We start from the raw sequence: 21,611 nt of genomic DNA, 5'->3' as shown, positions 1-21,611 counted from the left end.
TATATATATATATTTATGTATATATATATATATATATTTATGTATGTATATATATATGTATGTATATATATATTTATGTATATATATATATATTTATGTATATATGTATATATACATAGAGAGAGAGAGAGAGAGTATTTGCCAGTTTACAATTAGCATAATGATGCTAAAACATAAACCGACATCGGAAACCGAACGAGTTCAAATAATTTGTAACGATAATATAAGATAAGTTTAAATATTTAATTTTTAGCAAATTTCTTAAATAGAATAATATTGACAAATAGACTTGAGTTTATTGGATGGATGTTAATATGAGTGTTCAAATATTTGAATGCATGTAAATGCAAAATCTAAAAATTTTCATGCATTAACGACATACATGCATCATTAAAAAATTTCATGTTTTGACAAGAAAAGAGCACAGAATCTAATTATTTTGGGGGCTCTAAATTTTTCTTGAACTTCATCAATCAAATATAAATACAACCATAGGCTCTACAATCAAACTCTGTTTACATGGCCATCTTGGCATACATGTGTGGCAGGAAAAGATCATTAATATGTACAGCTTGCAAATAGATGAGAGGATAAATTATAATCTTTTTCATGGCTAAATCAATGAGGGAAGAACATGTTTTCAAGAAAACCTAAGCCTGTTGTAACTGATATAGACCGATTCTAACTTGCCCCAATCTGTAGAGTTGCATTCAGTCATGAATAAAGCTACATGCTTCACCATATGAAGAAAAAACAGGTGTAATTGTAATCTATATAAAGGGAAAAAAGAATAAGACAAATAAATTTATGATTGACAAATTTTGCTGTTCATAGTTATAATCACAAACAAAATAGAAAAGGGAAGGGTAAAGCAAAGCCAACTGCAGGGCATGGTATAACATATAAATAACAGCCACCATAACCCTACTCGGAGAGACTCGAGACTTGCAAAACATTCCAATTGGCTCCAGCAATCTTCCAACAAGTCAACTACAGGGCATAATGTAACATATAATAGCAACCACCATAACCCTACTCAAGAGACTCGTCGACAATTGCAAGACATTCCAATTGGCCCCAACAATCTTCCACACCATTTACAGGCCCAAACAAGTCGACTACAGGGCATCGTAACATATAATAGCAGCCACCATAACCCTACTCAAAAGACTCCTCCATTGGCCTCAACAATTATTCCACACCATTTACAGGCCCAGATTGGTACCGAAAGATATGGAATTTCACAAATTCACGACCATTCTTACAGCATAAATGACTTTGCACAAGCATGGGAAGGTCTGGTGCAGACATCGCAAAAGAATGGAATGGGGAAGATAACTTAAATGACTCTGTAGATGGAGAACAGCTGCATCAAATTGTCAAGGGTTTCAGGCAAAAATTTCCTGGCAAACAAATAACACGGCCTCTTCATTCCGTTCCACAAACAAGGCGACACCGTCTTGACTTTCTGCAACAGTCATGAAACCATATACCATTTATTTTGTTTTGCAAGGGAAACATGGAAAGCATACTGCAAATACAAAATTCACACGGTCAACAAATAAGTGGGTTTTAAATTTTACCTTATCATCACTTGTGACATGATAATTCTCATCAATAGACTGCCAATATTAGTTATATCAGCAAAAGTATATTCAGAAGCTTCACAACAGATTAAACTTAATATCTCAAGAAGGGGCAAAAGTATACAGTTATGTTCTTCAGGAGTTCATATGTCACTTCCTTAGCCTGATATGCTTTTGGATGCCACTTTCCTTCGGACCAATCCACGTGTGTCACCGACCAGTTTGCAATGCCAGTGGGATCAATCATCTGCAGAATAAAGATATATAAGTCGTGGGAAGCCAGTAACTAATTGTCAGAGAATATAAAACTTCACAGGCTGACAATACAAATGGTCTTATGTCCTGACATTGAACAGAGTCGGCAGATAGTGTTCATCAGCATAACAATTACGTCCATCAAAACCTGGCTGCCAAGGTCAAATATATAAAACTGTAAGTATATTTTTCATGAGGGTAATCTCCATCATTTTATCTCTCAAATTTAAGTTATGCAGAAAAAAGTAGAAGTTATATGTGTAAAACAAAATTTTAAAGAGGCATATTCAGGGGCCCTCAAACAAGGTTGTCACAAATCTGAGGCTGCAATCATCCCGAAATAAACTGGTAGAAAAGTTTGTCAACATGATAAACCAGGTAAACAATATACTGCCTTAAACAAAAAAGGCAACAAGGCCTTTGATGATGAGAGTGCATGACTCCTGTCACTGTAATTTGAAAATACATGCATTAATGGAGACATCTTTACGACCAAAACTAATCTAAAGCCAAAGCTGGTGAAAAGTAAAAAATTGTCCATTATGCACAAGAGAGCAAAAAAATTCTCCCATAAGAGTGGACCCTCCAACTCTTTTTTTTTTTTTTTTTCAATTTTTGGGTTGAGTTGTGGTTGGAACATTCCTTCTATTATTGGAGTGTCACATATTAAATCATACTGAGTAAACAAAACATTCCTCCACCATCATTACTACCAAAACTGAAAAAAAAAAACAACTAGGTGACTTGACCAAAGGCACTTATCAGAGAACACAGATCAAACTTCTATCCCTAGGCATAGAAATAAAAGAGGCAGAACTAATTCAACAATTGATGCTTTATGCAACTCAATAAAATAGATTTTTGTGAAATAGCAATCATCTGCATTCTGTTGCACATTTGTAAAACTCTACTCTGTATATACAAAAGAAAAAGAGATGTAGCCATGTATTACCTTGCAATAAAGCCTGAACTTTGTAAAATAAAGGTTGTCTGCCATAACTATTAAAGCATGCTTTCGCTTCATTGTGAACCACTGCAAAGTGCGTTAGAATCAACATGTCATAAGGCAACAGAAATGTCTTTGGACATAATAAAAATGTAACCTTTGTTTCTTTAACATAAAGGCTTTGTATCATTTCGAACATCAAATTAACAGACGCAGGTATTTCTTCCAAGAAAGGATATCCTCATGACACTAATGCTATAATGTAAACAAAGTACATGCTGTTCTAATCCTACAAAAAGGACAAAAACTAACAGTTATTTTAAAAATTGCATGAAGCAGCTTATAATTGCTCAGAACTCCAGTGACTCCTAAATGAAATTTGATTTGATATGCTCTTGCATGTATTAAATGGAAAAGCATCACGCTATCAGACTTACTTCAACTTAGTTTTGTCTCTTGCTCTAGACTCAATGCAGGTAGCTTAAGCTCACTTGATTCTGATTTTCAAAATGTGATCAGTTCATTATTAGGATTAGGCCAGGTGTCTATTTCGTAATATTGGAAGCTAGTAGTTACTCTCTGCACTTCAAGGGCACGCCACTTTCTTTTTATCCTTCTTCCTCGGTCAATCTATCTATCTTTTCTTGCAACTCATGGCTAGCTTGGTTTCTTAGGTAGTATTTTTAATAGAAAAAAAAGAAAAAAAAAGTTTACCTGTGCACCCTTCCTGAAGTCCTTCTCTTCAATCTCAGGCGACATATGCTCTGTATATCTGGCATTACCATGTGGACCAGGATCCCAAAAGCTACAGCAGTCTCAAACAATTATAAAAAGGAAGCCAGGAATCAGTTCTTTAATTATCAGAGGAAGATATGCATCAGGGAAAATAGTTTATATAACTACATATAGTCATTTTGCTCGAGATTTGCTGGAACTAGACATAATTTATTATACAACAAATAAGACCAAACCAATCCAACAGAAAAAGCTCAGTAAATTCTTTGGCAAGATGTATATAGAGGCCTTACCTGTCAATGAAGCTGACATTTGCTCCCAATAAATAGTTGTAAACATAATCAAAATTATGAAGAGGAACACAACTGCAATAAAAGACATGAGATTCAGTTCACTAGCAGGAAAGCGTGGCAAAAGATTCACATGGTTGATCACCTGTCAGAAAGCAAAATAAAATGTTGATTATCAGGGTTATGGAGTGCATTTGCCAGGAGCCTCTTTTCTGCCTCGACCATAGAAATTTTACCCCATATAACCTGAATGTGCAAATGTTTTAAGTTCAAACACTGATTCTGATCAAGTATTAGCTGAAGCTAAACAACATGACAACATAGAACACATGACTGTCTAAAAGTAAATGATGACTGAACTGATAGGTTTTCCTGTTTATAGATTTTAACAACTAAAAAACCAAGTTTATCTATTCATTTATAAAAATAGAATTGTCTGACAAGTTGCACGTTTGAGTTCAGTCACTCACTATTTGGTATATAGAAAAAGAAGATTTTGTAAGCCCAGAAGGCCAGACTAAGTGACCAGATCAAACCTACACCAGGACTTATGCAGTTCCAACTGCCAGAGATGCTCATTCTCAACATTTTGAGCTTTATAAGACACAATTTCTTGTTACGTTGTGAAGTTCCTTCCTCCATGATACCCAAATGTTAGAGTTTGATGCCACTTCCTATGCTTAATCTACTTGCAAGGCAAGCTTTTAAAGGTGCTGGAAGAGCAAGCTTCAAAGAGTGTACCTGACCTATAATATTTAGCAACAGGTTCCTCAATCTTGCATCCTTGGATTTCCAATTTCAAGTTTCTCAACCTCTTTCATTTGTAGCTCTCCTACATCTGACCTTTTATAACTGCATAAAAACCATATTTTCCGCCCTCCATTATAATGGTTCTTGTATAATTATTACAACTGAGTACTAAACCCATCTTTCCAATATTACAATCTGCTATTTCCCATAATTTTAGCAAGTATGAAGTGACATGGCCTTCACCAATTTCAGTGGTAAATTTCTAGTTCTGTAACTAGACACTAACAAACTTTTGCATCTTGGAAGTTCATTGCTCACTAAGCTACCACACTTTTATTGAGGTTGCAATGTCACTCCATGCAGATTAATTTCTAAAATTGACATCTGTTTGTAATGACTAAGCTAACACACAAAAAGGTTTATTCACAGATGATCAAAAGAGAATTTGACAAATGAAACAAATATAAAGAAGCTACAATAAAAGCTCCAATGTTTAACTACCTAGAGAAAAGGATACAAGCATTGTGAAAAATCACTAATTGAATCATGAAAAATCACTAATTGAATCATGAAAAATCACTAATATCCTTCTATACACATTAAATCATGAATCTAGATGTACCAACTCATATAGAATGACAAATCATGAAGGTTGAATAACAATATCTTAGGTGTAGAAGTGCTAATTGAAGTATCTCAGTGTTCCCCTTGACATCACAGTCACTACATACCCATACCCATTTATTTGGAGTTGTAGCAACTGATGCGTACTCCTGGTACAACTTATTTGCCACAGCATGCATTATAGCATCAAGAATTAGTGTCAGACATTATGATATTTTTTTTCTCTCTCAGGAATGGACATGGTAACCAATAGCCTGTGGTTATATGAGAATACAATATATGCAAGTATAGCGTCAAGAATTTTTCGATATCCTTTTTTATCTATAGATGGACATGGCGATCAATGGCCAGTGATCTATCTGGGAAACAAATACACAGGATACCCAATATTTTTATGTCTGTCTTGCAATTTCATTCATGCATGGATTGGGCTAACAAAAAGCTTCTGAAAGTTAGTACAGAAGATAAGATTTTCAACTACCTTGGTGCTCCGAATGCCTCGGCCAACAAATAAAGGACTCGCATGCACTGGCTTCTCTTGTGATGCATGTACATAGATGGAATATCTCCCTTCATGGCCCTGTAGATGCAGATTTAACCACAACTTCAGATTATAAACTATACTGTGAATCTATTCTTTTCTTATAACTAAAATGGTTACAAATTTGCATTTATTCCATGTAAACTTGGTCTGACATACAAATACAAACTTGGTTTTTGACCAACTTATACATGCCGAAGTTCCCATGTTTAAAATGTAATCATTATATAGAGCAAAGACCTGGTCTAGAACAAAAGATAGTTTCAAGCAGTAATTCTGTTGTGATACTTGCAAAGTATAGCTTACTCATTATTGTGTGAAGCTTCTACTAGACAAATTCCACTTGTATGCAAATCCATTGTTGGCAGAATTGCAAATATATGCCTGCCAACAGCAATCCTAGCTTCATATATACATCATTGAAGTTGCAAATATCATATGTACCTCTCAGACCCTTTAAACATTCATAAAAAGTTAATGTCAGACAAAAATTCTAAAACCTGACAGTTGACTGACTAAATTACTTCTACTCATTACCTCTCTCTTCCCCCCTCCCAGCTTCTCATGTGTCCATGCCCTGTCACCTCTTTTTCCTTTCCTCCAAGTCTATCTTCACCTCCACCCTTTGTCCCCTACCCCTCTTCCCCTCTGTTCCATCTATTATATCTACCTTGGCTGTTAAAAAGATAAACAATGGTGGAGGGAAAAGCAAGGTGAACAGGATGAATAGGAAAAAACTTGAAGTGATAGGGAAAGAATGAGAATACAGATATGTAGGTATTTTCAGTATTCAATTAATTTAAAAGTACAGTGTCGGAGTGGCTTTATTTTTCCTATTTGAGGCAGTATTAAAGTAACCATAACTGTCGAAAGCTGATTGGGGACATGACAAATATGATGATTCTTTAATTTATAGGGATATATATGATATTCCAGAGTGTAAAAATGATTTTTTTTTTTAATGACACAGGGTGATATAAGCAACTGCACCTCATTTTAACCCACAAACCTCCTGCAAGAATGGAGTGCTCATTTGGAAATTTAATGTGACAAATGAAAAAAGTACACAATGAACCACCAGATCATTTATCTACCCAAAAGAGCAGACTTGCTTTCAGGAAATTCTACTTTGTTAAAATCGGACAAGTTCCAAAAGTTCTTCCACTAGATCCAATATCACCAAAACAAGATATTTTTCATACTACATAATATACTTACATCACACCTTATATCAATCCCTTAAATGTAGAAGTGAGTCATATATTTTTTTGGTAAGCTATGAAGCATGGAGACAGTCATGAAAGATGATACAACACAATAGAGACATACCGCTATAGCAATTTTGAAAGTAGGACAGATAGGTACACAAAAAACACTAAAAACTATCTTAGATACATTACTGATATATTAAAGTTCAATATATACAGATATAAAAACATGATAAATAAGAACAAGCAATTAATTAACATCCCTAGATACATCATGAAGGAGATAATTCTTAGTAACATAGCACTTCACAAATTTAAAGAATACGGAAAGAACTTACAAAAAATGGGGAAAGATTGTTATTATGATTTTCTTAAGTTTGACATTTACCAGAAACAACAAAAAACAATATTCCACAAGTTTTTCCCAAGAAATATTTATGAGGTCTCCCTTAAGTTATCAAAAGGTATATGTTCATTTTTATATTTATTTAGAAATAAAATGCTTCGAGGAAGTTTGTACATGTAACTATCCTTGTGTCTGACATATACCTGAAATGGACACAGTAAAAATATTAAATTATTCATGTCCAATAGGATTTTCTCTCAAGCAGATGGTCCATAAGTGTATCATAAGTAGTCAATTTTGAATTAACAATATGCCATGGAATAAGCACATGTATGATTCAGTAAATCTAGCAAATAAAAATGATTCTTGTTTATTTCCTAGTCTGTTTAAAAAACCTGTTAAATGCTACTTTGTTCTTTTTTTTTTTTTGAACAATGACAAGGGAAACGAAAAGCTTGGTCACGAGTGTCCATGGTACCATTTAATGATCTTTTAAGTTTTAACTGTAGTGGTCCCGAGACTGCTTAAATATACTTAAATATCTCATTCCCATTATATCTAAGATGAAACACAGAAAGAAGTATTTCATATATATGAATAATCTTACCATATTGCAACAAGATCTGGAGCTTTAGGAATGCCATTATGAATCTCGACTATCGAGTCAAACACTCAAGTAGAACAGGTAAATAAGGGAGATAAATTATTTGTATTTTATTGCAAAAAAAAAAAACACAAGAACTTCAAAACAGCAGAGGAAAAAGGCCAAAGTCATATACTAAAATTAAAGCTTTACCAGAAAGAATGTCTCCCAGAGTTTTTCGAATGGCAGTGAACCTCGAGTCAAGAACATGAAAGCAATTTTGGGATTCTCTGGTTGAATTAATGGCATGGAAAGAATGTCTTTAATGACAACACGAGAAGCAATCTCATCATCAGTAAGTTCCCGTGCTATAGGAGGCAGCCAATCCTTTTGTGGGCTGCAAACACTTGAAGAAAAGAAGTAGCAAGCTGAAAACCGCCGAGGTGGATATGCATACACCCCAATCAAGGAGACACATACCAAGCATATCAAAATGATTATCCATCTAGGCGACCTTGCGGTTGGTCTGCTGCTTGGTCCTGGTATAATGTGTGTGTTCCCATTGCCTAGCTGCCATGCCTGTGGTACCTTCATCGTGTTCTTCTTCTTCTTCTTCTCATTAGAGCAGTCTAACCTATAAAGATTCCTTCTTCATCATCAGACACGGCCATTGGATTTGCATGTGAAAGCATCACCCACAGGGCACAGTATGCAGAGTGTATAGGAATCGTCAGCCAGACATGATCCAACTGCAAAACATGTGCCAAAGCTGTCTATGCGTCACATAACTAATTTTCTTGGAGGAGAGCAAACGAATACAATTTCCTGAAAAATGTTATTAACATTGCTTTAGAACTTAAAGTAAAAGAAAAGTTGAGCATCGACAATTGGATCTGTGGCACTTACTTAAAAATATTGCCAACCTTTAGAGATATATTGGAACTTATGGCGAAGGATGCAATTATCTCAAGCTATAGGTGATAAGATACAAGAAAAAATAAGATACAAAAGACATACAAAAGCATATTTTGTCCTTGTATTCTTAACATGATTCTTCCACATTGCTGAGATATCCTAATCTATCTTCTCCTTTTATACCATGCGGTCTTAAAAACCCAGAAAAGGTCAATCACTAGCCAAACCAAGGGGCGATACTATGAGCTTCGACGGAGTCAGGACTTTAGGTGAGTTTCCCAGCTGAAATTTAAAAAAGTAAGACCTAGGAGAGCAAACAACATAGCTTTCGGAACGGATCAACCAACGCCAAGCGTGCCACAGAAGAAACGGGACTCCCCCACTTACCCAAATCCCAATCGCCAAATTCCAATTCTCAAAAGACCAGAAAATCGCAACCCCAATCAAGACTCGACGAACGGCAAGAAACCAGAGCAAGAATGCTCCACGGATCAAAAAGGAAGAAAGAATTCCCAAGCAAAAAACGAATCGAAGACCAAAAAAAAGGCACCCAGAGACGAAAGATCGAAGCTTACATCAAACAGTTGAACAATTACCTCGGACTCCAACGCCGCGGAGCCCGCGGAGGGATCGCCCGATGACAATATCCGCAATGGAACCGGGGGGAGGAGAGATCTACCGAGGAGAAGGGAGGAGACAGGACGATGGAAAAGGAAGTCCAAATAGGGGATATTTGAAGAGCCCAATAAAATAACTACCGATCAAGAACTCTTCCCCATTCATTTCGTTAGGTTATGCGTGCATATATGGCTTTCCCTCTCGCTCGCTCCCTGGCACTCTCGAGCGGACAGAGGGGAAGCACCTGCCGGTCTCTCCCTCGCTTCAACGAGAAAATTTCTTCGCTTGTTATTTGGAAAAGAAGGTAAAAAAGGAAATTTATATCTTCGGTTGTAGTTTCGGCGTAGCCTCATATGCTTCAGTCTTCTTTTCCTTGTTTGGCCTGGCGTCATGTTGGCTTTAGCACAACTGCGCGAGTTGGGAACACGATGGGGTGGGATGGAACCCCACATCGAGTGAGCTCAATGATGGAACGTCGGTGGATCCGATAACCTGCTTCTTCGATCCGAATCACATCATTGAATTTATTAGCTTATGCTATCGGGTACGGGTGTTTCAACCATGATGGATGATATATCTATCGAATTTGGAAAGTTTAGATCCAAGAAGATCCAGAAGTCAACTAGTATCAATGGTCTAGATGTATATTTATATATATTCTACATGAACGAGTGAATCTTGCTAGTTTTAAACGAAGATGAAACACGCAAGTGGATCATGTCATTATCATTGACCTCGCGCTCGATCATGGCCCATCCGATTTCAAATTGGATGCTGCTGTCTTTTAAAATGAAACATTTTATAGGCACAGCAGCGGCTCGCCTGTCTTGCTCAGGACAGGAAACACAAACCCAGGCCTCAAAGAGGAAATTGCCATGATGTCAGACACACGTAGTGCACCTGATAAAGCCAGAAAAAGCATAATCAGCATGCAACATTCGAGGCATGACTCACTGATTCTAAAACGAGCGTGCCAATGTAGATAGAGAAACATACTATCTTCAAACCGTGCAGTGATAACAGGATCCGAAACATAATGGGATGAAACACAAAACACAAACCTCAAGGATGATAACCAAAAGTCCGCCTAGGCCTCCGAAAGTACTTTGATTGTTGTTAGCATGAAACAAAGGTCTCTGATAAAAAGAAGCATCAAAGACTTGCAAGATAATATAAGATACACCCACCTTTATTACAGTAGTTCACATAAATAATAATAGCACCGAAATATGTTAAAAGACTAACGAAACTGAAGGTGAACACCTGCAGCATGGTGTCTCGATCATGCTACTAATCACCCAAAATTTACATATCATATATTGGTGAGAGGGATCCTAACTGGCTTCCCTTGTGGTTTTGCAGGTCTTAACGTACTTCATCTTCAAGGTTCCTGAACCCAGCAGTGAGGTCATCGTATAGTTTCTGGAATTTTGCGACAAGAGCTTCCTCGCCTTCTGCAGGATCTTCAAATTTTTGGGACCTGAGGAATCCAAATACAAACTCAAATCTTCAACTAAGTAGACATCTGGACGAATCCCAGGATAAAGATAAAGGCACGCTCCAATACGTCAAGCACAAGTTTCAGCCTATTACTTACACTAGACGGTAGAAAAGGTCACCCAGTCGATGCTTAATGACACTGTAAGTAATCTTCTGGCCATCTGAACCTGCCCCTCGCTCCACAGCCTGATAATTAACATGAGAGCAAGAGTGAATACAAGAATTCTAAAAACTACAAGCCCTATCATAACTATTCTAATACAAGTTGATAGATACTACAAGATTTCTTTAATGCAAAATACAACAAAACTCCTTTAGATTATCATCAACAGAGCTCCTAATTCTTTTCTCAACCTTTTTTTTTTAGGGGGGTCCAAATCCTAATTATTCACAATACCTCATCATCACCAAAAAGACAAATGAAACATTAACCAGAAATTTGTCGTCATCACCGAAAAGACAACTGAAAAATTAGCCAAAAACTTGAATAGCATATAAATGGCTGATGATGCATCAGTCCTTAGACCTACTCAAAATAAAGCCTGGTTCCTCATCATCACCAAAAAGACAAATGAAACATTAACCAGAAATTTGTCGTCATCACCGAAAAGACAACTGAAAAATTAGCCAAAAACTTGAATAGCATATAAATGGCTGATGATGCATCAGTCCTTAGACCTACTCAAAATAAAGCCTGGTTCCGGTCAATTACCAGCCTCTAAGTGAGTCCAAGGTTGGAATTAAACCGGAAACAAGAAACACAAGCTTCTACAAATCATTTTTTTATGTCAGAGATTAATAAAATAGATATTTCCAGTAGATAGAAGAATACCTGATTTGCCAAAGTATTGAAGTGTATGATGTTACGCATCATCCAAACAGACTTGTAGAATGGGCAGAACTTATCATATCTGTTACAATCATAAGAGTTGACAATTGGATCAGCTTAGGAGGACAAGAAAACTAAATGAGGAAGTCAAAAATAAAAGTCATTATGACAAAGATAGAACATACGGAGTAAATGCATTCTGTGCAAGATAATCTTCCCGCAGAAGCTTTGCAGTCTCTAGAGTAATCTTGTCTGTTTCTGCTAATGCATCTTTACCAACAAGCTGCAAAATCAGAAGTAGTCATTAAGACCAACAAATAATAACTAAAAACATAATATGTGAAAGAAACTTTGTACTATTAAATTTTCAATAATTACATAAATCATATGTAAAACTAGCTCTAAATCCAGTGATAACAAGGGAAGAAGGAGAATCCTTAAATTTATAACATGTTGTAAAAGATATTATGACTTTGTAAAATAAAAACTAAAAGGTTTTGCAAATCATTTGACGATCTCAAAATCAATAAAATATTAAGAAAGGCTAAGCTCCTGGACATTTTAAAATTGTTACAATTAGATTTCAACAACAATAAGAAAAAAGTTAAAATTTAACAAATTAAAACAAAATTATCATATGATGATAAGATAAGCTGGAAAAAATTACCTGCACAATTTCATTCAGATCATCTTCTCTTTGTAGTACCTCACGTGCCTTTGTTCTAATGTCAATAAAATCTGGATCAAATTTCTCATAGAAAGATTCCAAGGCCTGCAAGAAACAGAAGAGTAAAGCAATGGAAATTAGATGCAAAACTGTACTGTCATAAAGGGGCTGGAGCATATTAGGAGCAGTTCGCTCTCTATCACTACAGCAACTGTTGTACTCAGTATAACAAAAATGAAATAAAAATATAAGAATTGTACGACTGATGGTTTCAAATGCCCTGTCATACCCCTGCATGCCCACAAGTTCACGTTCACATTTTGTTTTAAAACATCACTAATTTTAATTACACAGTCTCTAATCAACAAAGTGCATGATACTTGAGATAACTACAAGTTTTTTTCATGTAACTTAAGGATAACATAATGGTACAATAACAAACCTTTGAGTACTTGGAATATGAAATAAGCCAATTCACTGATGGAAAATGCTTCCTTTGAGCAAGCTTCTTATCCAGTCCCCAAAAGACCTGCATAGCATTTACAAGGCAAAGAATTGATGACACATCAATCAAGGTTCTATATCAGAGAAGAATTGATGGCACATCAATATTCAATTACCTGAACAATACCCAGGGTTGCAGAAGTAACAGGATCGGAAAAATCACCACCAGGAGGGGAAACAGCACCAACAATTGTGACACTGCCAGTTCGGTCTGGCCCACCCAGACATTTCACCTTACCAGCACGTTCATAGAAGGAAGCTAAACGTGCTGCAAGATAAGCAGGATAACCACTATCTGCTGGCATTTCAGCCTGACGAAGAAGAAATATACAAACAAATACAAACCAGATTGAGATTAAATAAACTTAAGAAGTAGAAGGGGAGGAAAATTAACAGAAATAATAGTGATGAGTGCTGAAGAGAAAATACACTGCATATTAACTTAACTTTCAGTGTGTTTGAAAGCATTTATCGCTAATTGTTAACTTGTCTTAACCCTTCTTCTGTGATTGTTAATACAACACAGAACAAACTTGCAAGAAGAACAGTTATTTTCTGCAACCTTGTATAGCTACTACATGGACACTGCACTATCTATTTCATAGTTGTATTACAAAAGTTCTCTTTTTAGAATGAAAAGCAGGAAAAAAATTGAATAAGGTTTGAATTAATGAGGAGTAAGTTACAACCATGTTACTAAATGCTAAATAATTGTGATAAGATAAAAAAGAACAATCACCAGTCGGCCTGAAATCTCACGCAAGGCTTCTGCCCACCGGGAGGTCGAGTCAGCCATCATACTAACATTGTAGCCCATGTCTCGGAAATATTCAGCTATTGTGATGCCTGCGTATTTTAAATGTACACAAACATAATCAATTCTAATTTATAGAAAACAAGAAGTACCTATAGTATAGCAGATTACAACTAATGCTTTTCTCAACATATATATATATATATATATATATATATATATGTGTGTGTGTGTGTGTGTGTGTGTGTGTGTGTGTGTGTGTGTATATATATATATATGTATGTATATATATATAATTATATTTATATATATATATATATATATATATATATATGTATATAGGCTGTTTCCTGAAAATGGTTCATTTTTGCTCTATTGGCCTTTAGCCTACTTAAGACATGTTCAAATGCCTTTTTCTTGTTTTACACAGTACACACCTTGCATACTTTATCTGCATGGTATGAATCATAGGACTAACTGGTGTCTAAGGAGAGTCTAAGTGGGAAAAAGAAAAAGAAAAGCATATCAGGTCTTAAGTGGGAACAATTGAAAATAGGGTCCTTCTAGGAAATTGCTGTATATGCTATATACACATATTATATATACATATGCACATATCATACCCTGACCATTTCATAGAAAGAAATGTCGAACGAAGTTAACACGAAAAAAAAAAGGGGTAATTCTTGAAAACTTAAAAGCATCTGAAGATATCTCGGCATCTTAAACAACACACTAAAGAAAATTACTACCTAGATCTCCAAATAACACCCTACGAAAGTGTTGTGTTGCTTTATAGCCATAATTAGATGCTTGTAAGAAAGAAAATAAAGGCCGCATTTTCAATTCATCATCTACAATTAAGATATGGTCATCTGAATCAAGCTCAAATTGCTCTGCTCTTAATTTATTTGCTGTCTCAAATATCCAAGAAGAAAAAGAAGATAAATACTAATAGATTTGGAACCTAAAAAATAACATGCTTTATCCCAAACTAGCACATCAGGACAACCAAAACATCTTTTTTATAAATTGTTCTAGCTGCAAAGTGTCCTTGATTTCAACACTGTCTAGTGAGATGTGCTGTAGGACTAAGCAGGGTTCGCAGTCTATCTATGATAACCTACAACCAAGGCAGTGACCAGTACATATGGCTTTTGCAAATAGACTCCAGTATATGCCTCATCTTCTGATTCAGGTCACTTAATAATTATGATATGTAGAATGGTTATTATAATTCAAGGCAATATCCAACTTCAAGGTGCATAGATGATAGAACCAATCTACTTGATTCATCACATTTTGTCCAGTAACATCCCGGCTGAACTTGAGGTTATAAATCAACTTAGCATATTTAAATATAGAATATTCAGCCAAGTGATGAGACACCTTAAACTCTCATCACTATATGAAGCAACTTCTGAGAAGTTAATTGACATGTCAGAACTCCCACAACTTTTGCTTGGTAGCCACAAATGATAATATCATATAAGAAACTTCTAAATAATTGCAACAAATATAACAGTATATAGGAGTTCTCCTACTATAGACTTACCTTTTCACCTTTAATAGCAAAATTTATAAACCTAAGTTATATTATTGTCTGCACTACTTGCTCACTTAGGTTCGCTTAGGGTTGTGTAGATGAATTGCTTAGCTGAGGAAAAGCATGATAGCATTTGACATGTTATAATTTAGATTTGAGTCTTACTCTAGACACCATAACCGCATATATTGTACCCTCACTTGATATTGACTATTTAGCTCATACCTGTATAGATGGAGGCCTCACGGGCAGCCACAGGCATGTTGGAAGTGTTTGCCACAAGTGTTGTTCTTTTCATGACAGATTCTTCACGACCATCAGGTAAGGTCATTGTCAATTGTGGAAAATCCATAAGCACCTGGAGATTGGTTTATGTGATATCTTATTGACATAAGGATGACCGAGTACAAGGCAAGTGGACACAAACCTCCGCCATTTCGTTCCCTCTCTCCCCACAGCCAACATAAACCACTGTGTCAGAATTAGAGTACTGGAGAAGTTGATAAGTGTAAGTAAACAATCAAAAACAAAAACAAGGAAATGAACTATAGCAAGAAACATATTACCTTTGAAAGCGCCTGACTGATGACAGTTTTTCCACAACCAAAGGCTCCAGGAATAGCACAAGTGCCTCCAAGAACAGAAGGAAAGAGAGCATCAAGTACACGCTGAATAACAGAACCCAATTCAGTATGTTGAATACAAGAAAGAAAGGACACAAGAAAGCAATTTTATGAACACCGAGAAGTACAACTCTCAAACTATCTAAAAGCATAACATGATCCCTGGTGTTCCTCATCCATTTCAATTTACCTGTCCTGTCAATAGAGGTGTATCAGCAGCAAGCTTTGCTGCAACTGGTCTTGGAGTACGTACTGGCCATGTCTGCAGAAATAAGTCAGGAGACATTGCAGTGATTATGTTTATTGGAAAATGGAGATCAGACTCTAAATAACAAAGAACAGTGTTACTAACCTGAAGCATGCTGAACTGCTTTTTAACATCTTGAAACTCCAGCTCCAATACAGTGTCCTAGAAATATAATAGTAAGTGAGACAAAAAGAAGCCTTGAGCAAAAGCAACATAATGAAAATGCTTGATGCAAACGAACTTTTATACATATATATAAGTTCACTAACATTCAGGTTGTATTGACCAGCAGGGGCAATGTAACTGATTTTTCCCATGGAACCAGGAGGAAGAGCAACATGGTGCTTCATTAGTGTGTTCTCAAAGACAATCTGCATGGTAAATAATGAGCATTAGAATCTTATGACAACTGAAACATGTATACTGAGAATTAAATCTCATATCAATTAATATTCCATATCTGTCCAATTTCATATAACTTACTGCATATAAATCTCCACCAGTCAGAAGATCTCCAACAGCTAAAGAAAGTGCAAGAACAGATCAAACTTTCAGGCACGTCACACGCTAGCAACAATAAAAAAACCAAAATATGGAGGACAAACAAGCAATATATGAATTCCAAGTAATTGGTCTAATTACCTAATTTTCCAGGCTCGAATTCCCATAATATATCTTTGTCCAAGGCAGGAACAGAAACACCACGAGGGATGTAGACATCACCAGATTTTAGAGCAATAGTCTTCAAAGGCCGCTGTAATTAGGAAGAAGGACGAACATGCAATTAAGAATTAAATAGATTAATAACAAGAAAATACAAATTCAATGAGGTGATTAATAACATGAATGTCAAATAGCATACCTTTGCAACTAACAACAAATGAGAATATGAATTGAAAACACATGGAGAAATTTCAAGATTCGAAGCAAACTAAGGCTATAATAAAGTGCAACAAACTTTAATTGTACCAATTGAAAAAGCTACTGAATTTAATCAGATAATTAGGTGAGAACATATTGAGCCACTAGTTATAGTTAGGCAAGTCACAAATATCTAGATATGTGAATTCTAACCAATAAGAATCACATAATGATGGAAAAAGCACATGGAACCAACGACACTAGATTTTCCTTTAATATTTCAACATAAACCTGAATTCCATCAAAAATGTTGCCTAAAATTCCAGGTCCCAACTCGACTGAGAGAGGCTGTAAACAAAAAGAAAAAAAAAATCAATCCATAGATAAGGCCAGACCATAATCACATACATCAATTATAAGAGATATAACCACTGAAAATGTTAATAACCTTTCGAGTTCTTAAAACAGGGTCATTGACCATTAAACCAGCAGTTTCTTCATAAACTGAAATTTAAAAACAAAAGTAGGCAACATATCATTTATTCCTTAGAATAAACAACCTAAAATAACTGAAGATAGACAACAAAGGGAATTAAACAGTGAAAAAAGATTTTGATGCCATTTACCCTGGATGGTAGCTGAATCACCCTCCAAACGAATAATCTCACCAATCAGCTTATCATAGCCAACACGAACAAGTTCATACATGGCAGCACCTCCCATACCATCAGCCACAACAACTGGCCCAGAAACCTGAAAATTTGCAGTAATAATTAATGTGATGTAACAATCAAGCAAAGATTCTACATAAGTTACTTGTTGCAGCAGAAAAGAAGCCCTGCTTTGAAAAATATTGGCAATGTATATTCAACAGCAGACAAGATGATGAGCCTGCTAAGAGGGATAGGCCAGAACATCTAGTTAAAATTAAATCTCAGACTTAATTTAGGCTTTGGTCTGTCTTCAATGAAAACCTGAAGTCCAAACAGATTGGACTCACGAAATTATGCAATGAACAAGTAAGCCCTCCTGACCCCACCAATCATGAGTCAGGGGTCTTATCCACTAGGCCTAGCCTAGCCCACCGATTACAATGACCAATTTTCAGGTCAGGCTGAAATGGGGCTGATGGTTCTGCCATGCTACAGGCAAGGACAGAGAGAAAAACTGGTAATTGTTTTTAGCTTTCCTTGAAAGATTTAAATGTCAATTAAAAAAATATATCAAATTCATCTTATGCTAGCTTAATATGTATTTATACGATCAACAACCATCTGGAAAATTCTCTGTATTACATTTCATATCCATTTGACCATTCAAGTTCTGTCGCTTCTATATACTACCAAAACTAAATAAATGTAAATTTTGAAGTGGACTGCAGTCAGCAAAAACTAATACTTGATTCTCAAGTAGAGCATCCTACAATGGGACTCCATCTGCTGACTGTAATAGAAAAATCAAAGAGAATTTAAAAGCACATGTAACTCTCATTCTTGACTATTTGGCATCCATTTTGGTGCAGAACAGTTAATATGGACCACAAAGTCATAAGAGGTTAATATTTCTCTTATTTTACCACCACAAAAGTGTGTGTGAAAACAGCACATAGAAAACAATACAAATGGGCTAAATAGAACATTGCGACTCCTCAACTAGACTTAAAAGTGATGCACATCCATCAAACACATTTTTCTCTTACAAAAGACTATTTATGTCTTCATTAAATATTTTTTACACCTAAAAAATAAACTTTCATCTCGACATGAGTCGTCTTATCGGTTCGTATCGTATACCGACCAACCATTGATACGGTATATATCAAACTATATCAATGTACCAACACAGTACGGTGGGATATACCGACAAACCAATATGTACCGCTTATACCGGTCTCTGTCAGACCAACACATACCGCCTGTACTTGGCAGTATCCCGTGGTACGTGAACCTTGCATCTCTAACTTTGACACTAAAATTTGTGTATTGTCCACTTAAGAAATTGTGTCCACTATAGTTGACTGTAGAAGCCTAGATTTATTTTAAAATCTCATGATTAAAATTTTGCAGTTAAACGAAGAGAAGCTTAAGAGATTTAAAAAGGTAGTGCGATTTTACAGAACCAAAATGAGACAAAGGAATCAACGTAATAAGTTTGCCCGGGGGTGCTACATGACCACAGAAACAAGAAGTACGTGCATGCAGGACCTTGATGTCCATCAATCTACGAACATCGAAAATACACAGCTTCATGATCATCACATAATTCGGTTAGTCTAACACGCCAAATCCTAACCTCGCAATTAGGTTTCAGCTTCGTAACCAACGCATTTTCATACGACTATCGCGCCGTTCATTCGAGATCACGAGTCAATGATCCATTGCCAGATGAGTCGGCTCAAGGACTTCAATAAATCAGGTCAATTCCACGCATTCAAGCACCGTAAGAAGAAATCAAAGAAAACCCTAAAACTCCCAGAATCCATAGTCAAAAGGACCATGTAGGACTCCATGAGACTGCAGAGGGAAACAAAGAACGATTTACCTTGCGGACGTATCCGTACTCGCTCTCCTTCTCCGAATCCTCGAACGTGGTCATGCGATCGCCGTATGCCATCGCGGAAGATCAAGATTCGGAACCCGATCGTGTTGGGAAGACAACAGATCCAGAGATCGGCCTTGGCCGGCGATGGATACTGGCAAAGGGATCCGAGAGACGGGTGCGAGCGAGAGCGACGAGATCTTGAGGGGTCGAGATGATACCAGAGGTGGAGCAATCGACGTGCCACGACAAGATGACGCAGCTTTTCGAGACGCGTAGGGGTACAATAGGGTGACACCGGGGAGAGGACCGTGGGGCCGATGCAAACCGCCATGACCCACAGGCCGTGGAGATTTTACTCGTGGTGCGTCTTGGGGAGATGCGAAACGGGAGATGAAACATTCCAGATTTCCTGTCAAACCAAAAACTTATATATATATATATATATATATATATATATATATATATATATATATATATACGAATTCAAAAACAATCATAATTTTAAGAATTTCTCATTTATTTCTTTTAAAAAAATTTACATAAAAATAGCTATTTCTTATTTGCCGTAAAAATTTCTTATTCATATTCATTCATTTAGCTCGTAGTCCTTTTGAAATAAGGTGGGGGTGCGAGGGCCGTCAAACCTCTGTACTCCTTCCTTCATTGCATAAGAGAGTTATAGACAGTAAATCCAATAAGATAAACGGACAAGTGATACTTACTAAGGTTCGAGGAGAGTGAGATCTCTATCGTTAGTTGTCTTAGTACATGGTCGCACCTTCGTCACAGGTGACAAGCAACTATTAAGGACGAGAGGGGGGGGATTGATGGTGCGATAGCAAAATCAAGATCACGCGACGGGTGATAGATGATAAGAGTATAATGATCATTTTAAAAAAAATATTACTCTACGAAAATTTATCAAAGTTGAGGTGTTATATGAGAAATTATCAAAGTTCAAATTTTTTTAGAAATCCACCCAATGTATATAATTATAATTTATTTGAGAGTCTCCAAAGCCTTGTTAGAATTTCTTTTTTTCTTTTTTTGTTGACACATACAATTGTACATAGATAACAACTGCAAGTATGTGTTTTTTTTAGATTAATATATATTATATTAAGATGTACAAAATGTTGATGTCAAGAGAGAAAATTTTCAAGAGGGCATAATAACCGTTGGGATCACCATTCCAAACACAGTTTGCTTTATTAATTCTAATAAAGGGAGTGACACAGTGGACAAAAATCACAGTTTGAGTTTGATTATCAATTCAAATCAAAATTTCTCCACTTGAATAGAAATGATAGAATCATGAGTCTAAGTTAAACTTATTATAGTTAATATATACTAGATTTTTCATAATTTTAATTTAAAACTTAAATTTTTAAAAGATGATTTTCACAACAACAAAAAAAAAAGCTCTCTTTTTTTTATTTTTTTTTCTAAAGGTATCTTTGTTTTCATTTTCCCCAAGTTTATTATCTATAGTTCTCATTTTATTATTGACAACCACGTTGCTATTGATAACCCTTTTTAAGAATATAATAACACATTTTTTTAAATAATATTGTTATTATATTATCAATTTTATTCTTTTTTTGTCATTCACTAAAGGAGGAGGAAGAAGAGGAAAAGGAAAATGATATTTATGTTCATTTATAAATATTAAAAATAATAAAATAAGATCATAAATAGTAATAAGAGAGTTACGAATAATAATCTCTTTTTTCCTAATATGATGTCTTCTTCATCAATCTCCCGTTGTTCATTGTCTTTATCTTATTTATGAAATCTTATTATCACTCTTGTCATCTTTCACTCCTCGAAGTAGAAGATAGAGGCGATGTGAGAATGTTTAAGAGAGTATTCTATGATCATATCATGAAATTGAAAATAACAATATAGAGGTTGATGGTATATACAAAAGGAACATCGAGATAACAAGCGATGACCAACGATACATGATATTTATAGTATTATAAAAAATATATAAGACACAATCTTGAGAAAAATAAAAATACGAATACTTTCCGGAAGAAGGCGCCAAAAAAAAAAATCAAACCTTTTATCCATTTCATTTACGAATATTTTCGACAATCGACCGTCCTCACTACATCGAAACTGACTTAGAAAACGAGT

General features: G+C 35.7%; 2 protein-coding genes across 4 annotated transcripts; both read right to left on the bottom strand.

Moving 5' to 3' along the window:
- Positions 1–791: 791 nt before the first annotated feature.
- LOC103970681 (glycosyltransferase BC10) lies at positions 792–9,739 on the bottom strand. 3 transcript variants are annotated; one of them, XM_065134278.1, is made up of 12 exons: positions 9,376–9,738; positions 8,345–8,689; positions 8,078–8,261; positions 5,668–5,766; positions 3,958–4,058; positions 3,816–3,887; positions 3,502–3,592; positions 2,794–2,874; positions 1,934–1,993; positions 1,711–1,833; positions 1,584–1,622; positions 792–1,468 (listed from the first exon to the last, which is right to left on the bottom strand). In XM_065134278.1, the coding sequence occupies exons 3-12, from the start codon at positions 8,171–8,173 to the stop codon at positions 1,340–1,342; spliced, it is 891 nt and encodes a 296-aa protein (XP_064990350.1). In that variant the 5' UTR covers positions 8,174–8,261; positions 8,345–8,689; positions 9,376–9,738; the 3' UTR covers positions 792–1,339. The 3 variants fall into 3 exon arrangements, with proteins under 3 accessions (XP_064990350.1, XP_009382834.2, XP_009382836.2); XM_009384559.3 differs by having other exon boundaries at positions 8,078–8,689; positions 9,355–9,739; XM_009384561.3 differs by having other exon boundaries at positions 8,078–8,689; positions 9,376–9,739.
- An 826-nt stretch (positions 9,740–10,565) lies between these two features.
- On the bottom strand, positions 10,566–19,727 carry LOC135627871 (V-type proton ATPase catalytic subunit A-like). Its single transcript, XM_065134277.1, has 20 exons — positions 19,470–19,727; positions 17,555–17,681; positions 17,377–17,432; positions 17,220–17,276; positions 16,710–16,821; positions 16,551–16,588; positions 16,337–16,438; positions 16,173–16,229; positions 16,011–16,082; positions 15,764–15,865; positions 15,625–15,687; positions 15,423–15,555; positions 13,637–13,743; positions 13,014–13,208; positions 12,836–12,922; positions 12,394–12,498; positions 11,912–12,009; positions 11,730–11,808; positions 10,995–11,083; positions 10,566–10,877 (listed from the first exon to the last, which is right to left on the bottom strand). Exons 1-20 carry the CDS (start codon positions 19,539–19,541, stop codon positions 10,763–10,765), a joined length of 1,866 nt encoding a protein of 621 aa, XP_064990349.1. The 5' UTR covers positions 19,542–19,727; the 3' UTR covers positions 10,566–10,762.
- Between the last annotated feature and the right edge of the window lie 1,884 nt (positions 19,728–21,611).

The sequence above is a fragment of the Musa acuminata genome, chromosome BXJ2-11 (genome assembly GCF_036884655.1).
Source record: "Musa acuminata AAA Group cultivar baxijiao chromosome BXJ2-11, Cavendish_Baxijiao_AAA, whole genome shotgun sequence".
NCBI lineage: Eukaryota > Viridiplantae > Streptophyta > Magnoliopsida > Zingiberales > Musaceae > Musa > Musa acuminata.
The sequence above is the reverse complement of the archived record's forward strand: the minus strand, read 5'-3'. Positions and strand labels throughout refer to the sequence as shown.

Excerpts from the sequence above, each read along its gene's own strand:
- LOC135627871 (XM_065134277.1), bottom strand. The coding sequence starts at position 19,541 with ATGGCATACGGCGATCGCATGACCACGTTCGAGGATTCGGAGAAGGAG. Across the intron at positions 16,439-16,550 it reads CTGGTGGAGATTTATATGCA|ATTGTCTTTGAGAACACACT; the intron begins GTAAGTTATATG and ends TTTACCATGCAG. Across the intron at positions 15,688-15,763 it reads TCAGTCAGGCGCTTTCAAAG|TACTCTAATTCTGACACAGT; the intron begins GTAATATGTTTC and ends CAACTTCTCCAG.
- LOC103970681 (XM_009384559.3), bottom strand. The coding sequence starts at position 8,458 with ATGAAGGTACCACAGGCATGGCAGCTAGGCAATGGGAACACACACATT. Across the intron at positions 4,059-5,667 it reads GAGGCATTCGGAGCACCAAG|GTTATATGGGGTAAAATTTC; the intron begins GTAGTTGAAAAT and ends TTGCACATTCAG. Across the intron at positions 1,994-2,793 it reads AGTTCAGGCTTTATTGCAAG|CCAGGTTTTGATGGACGTAA; the intron begins GTAATACATGGC and ends TGACCTTGGCAG.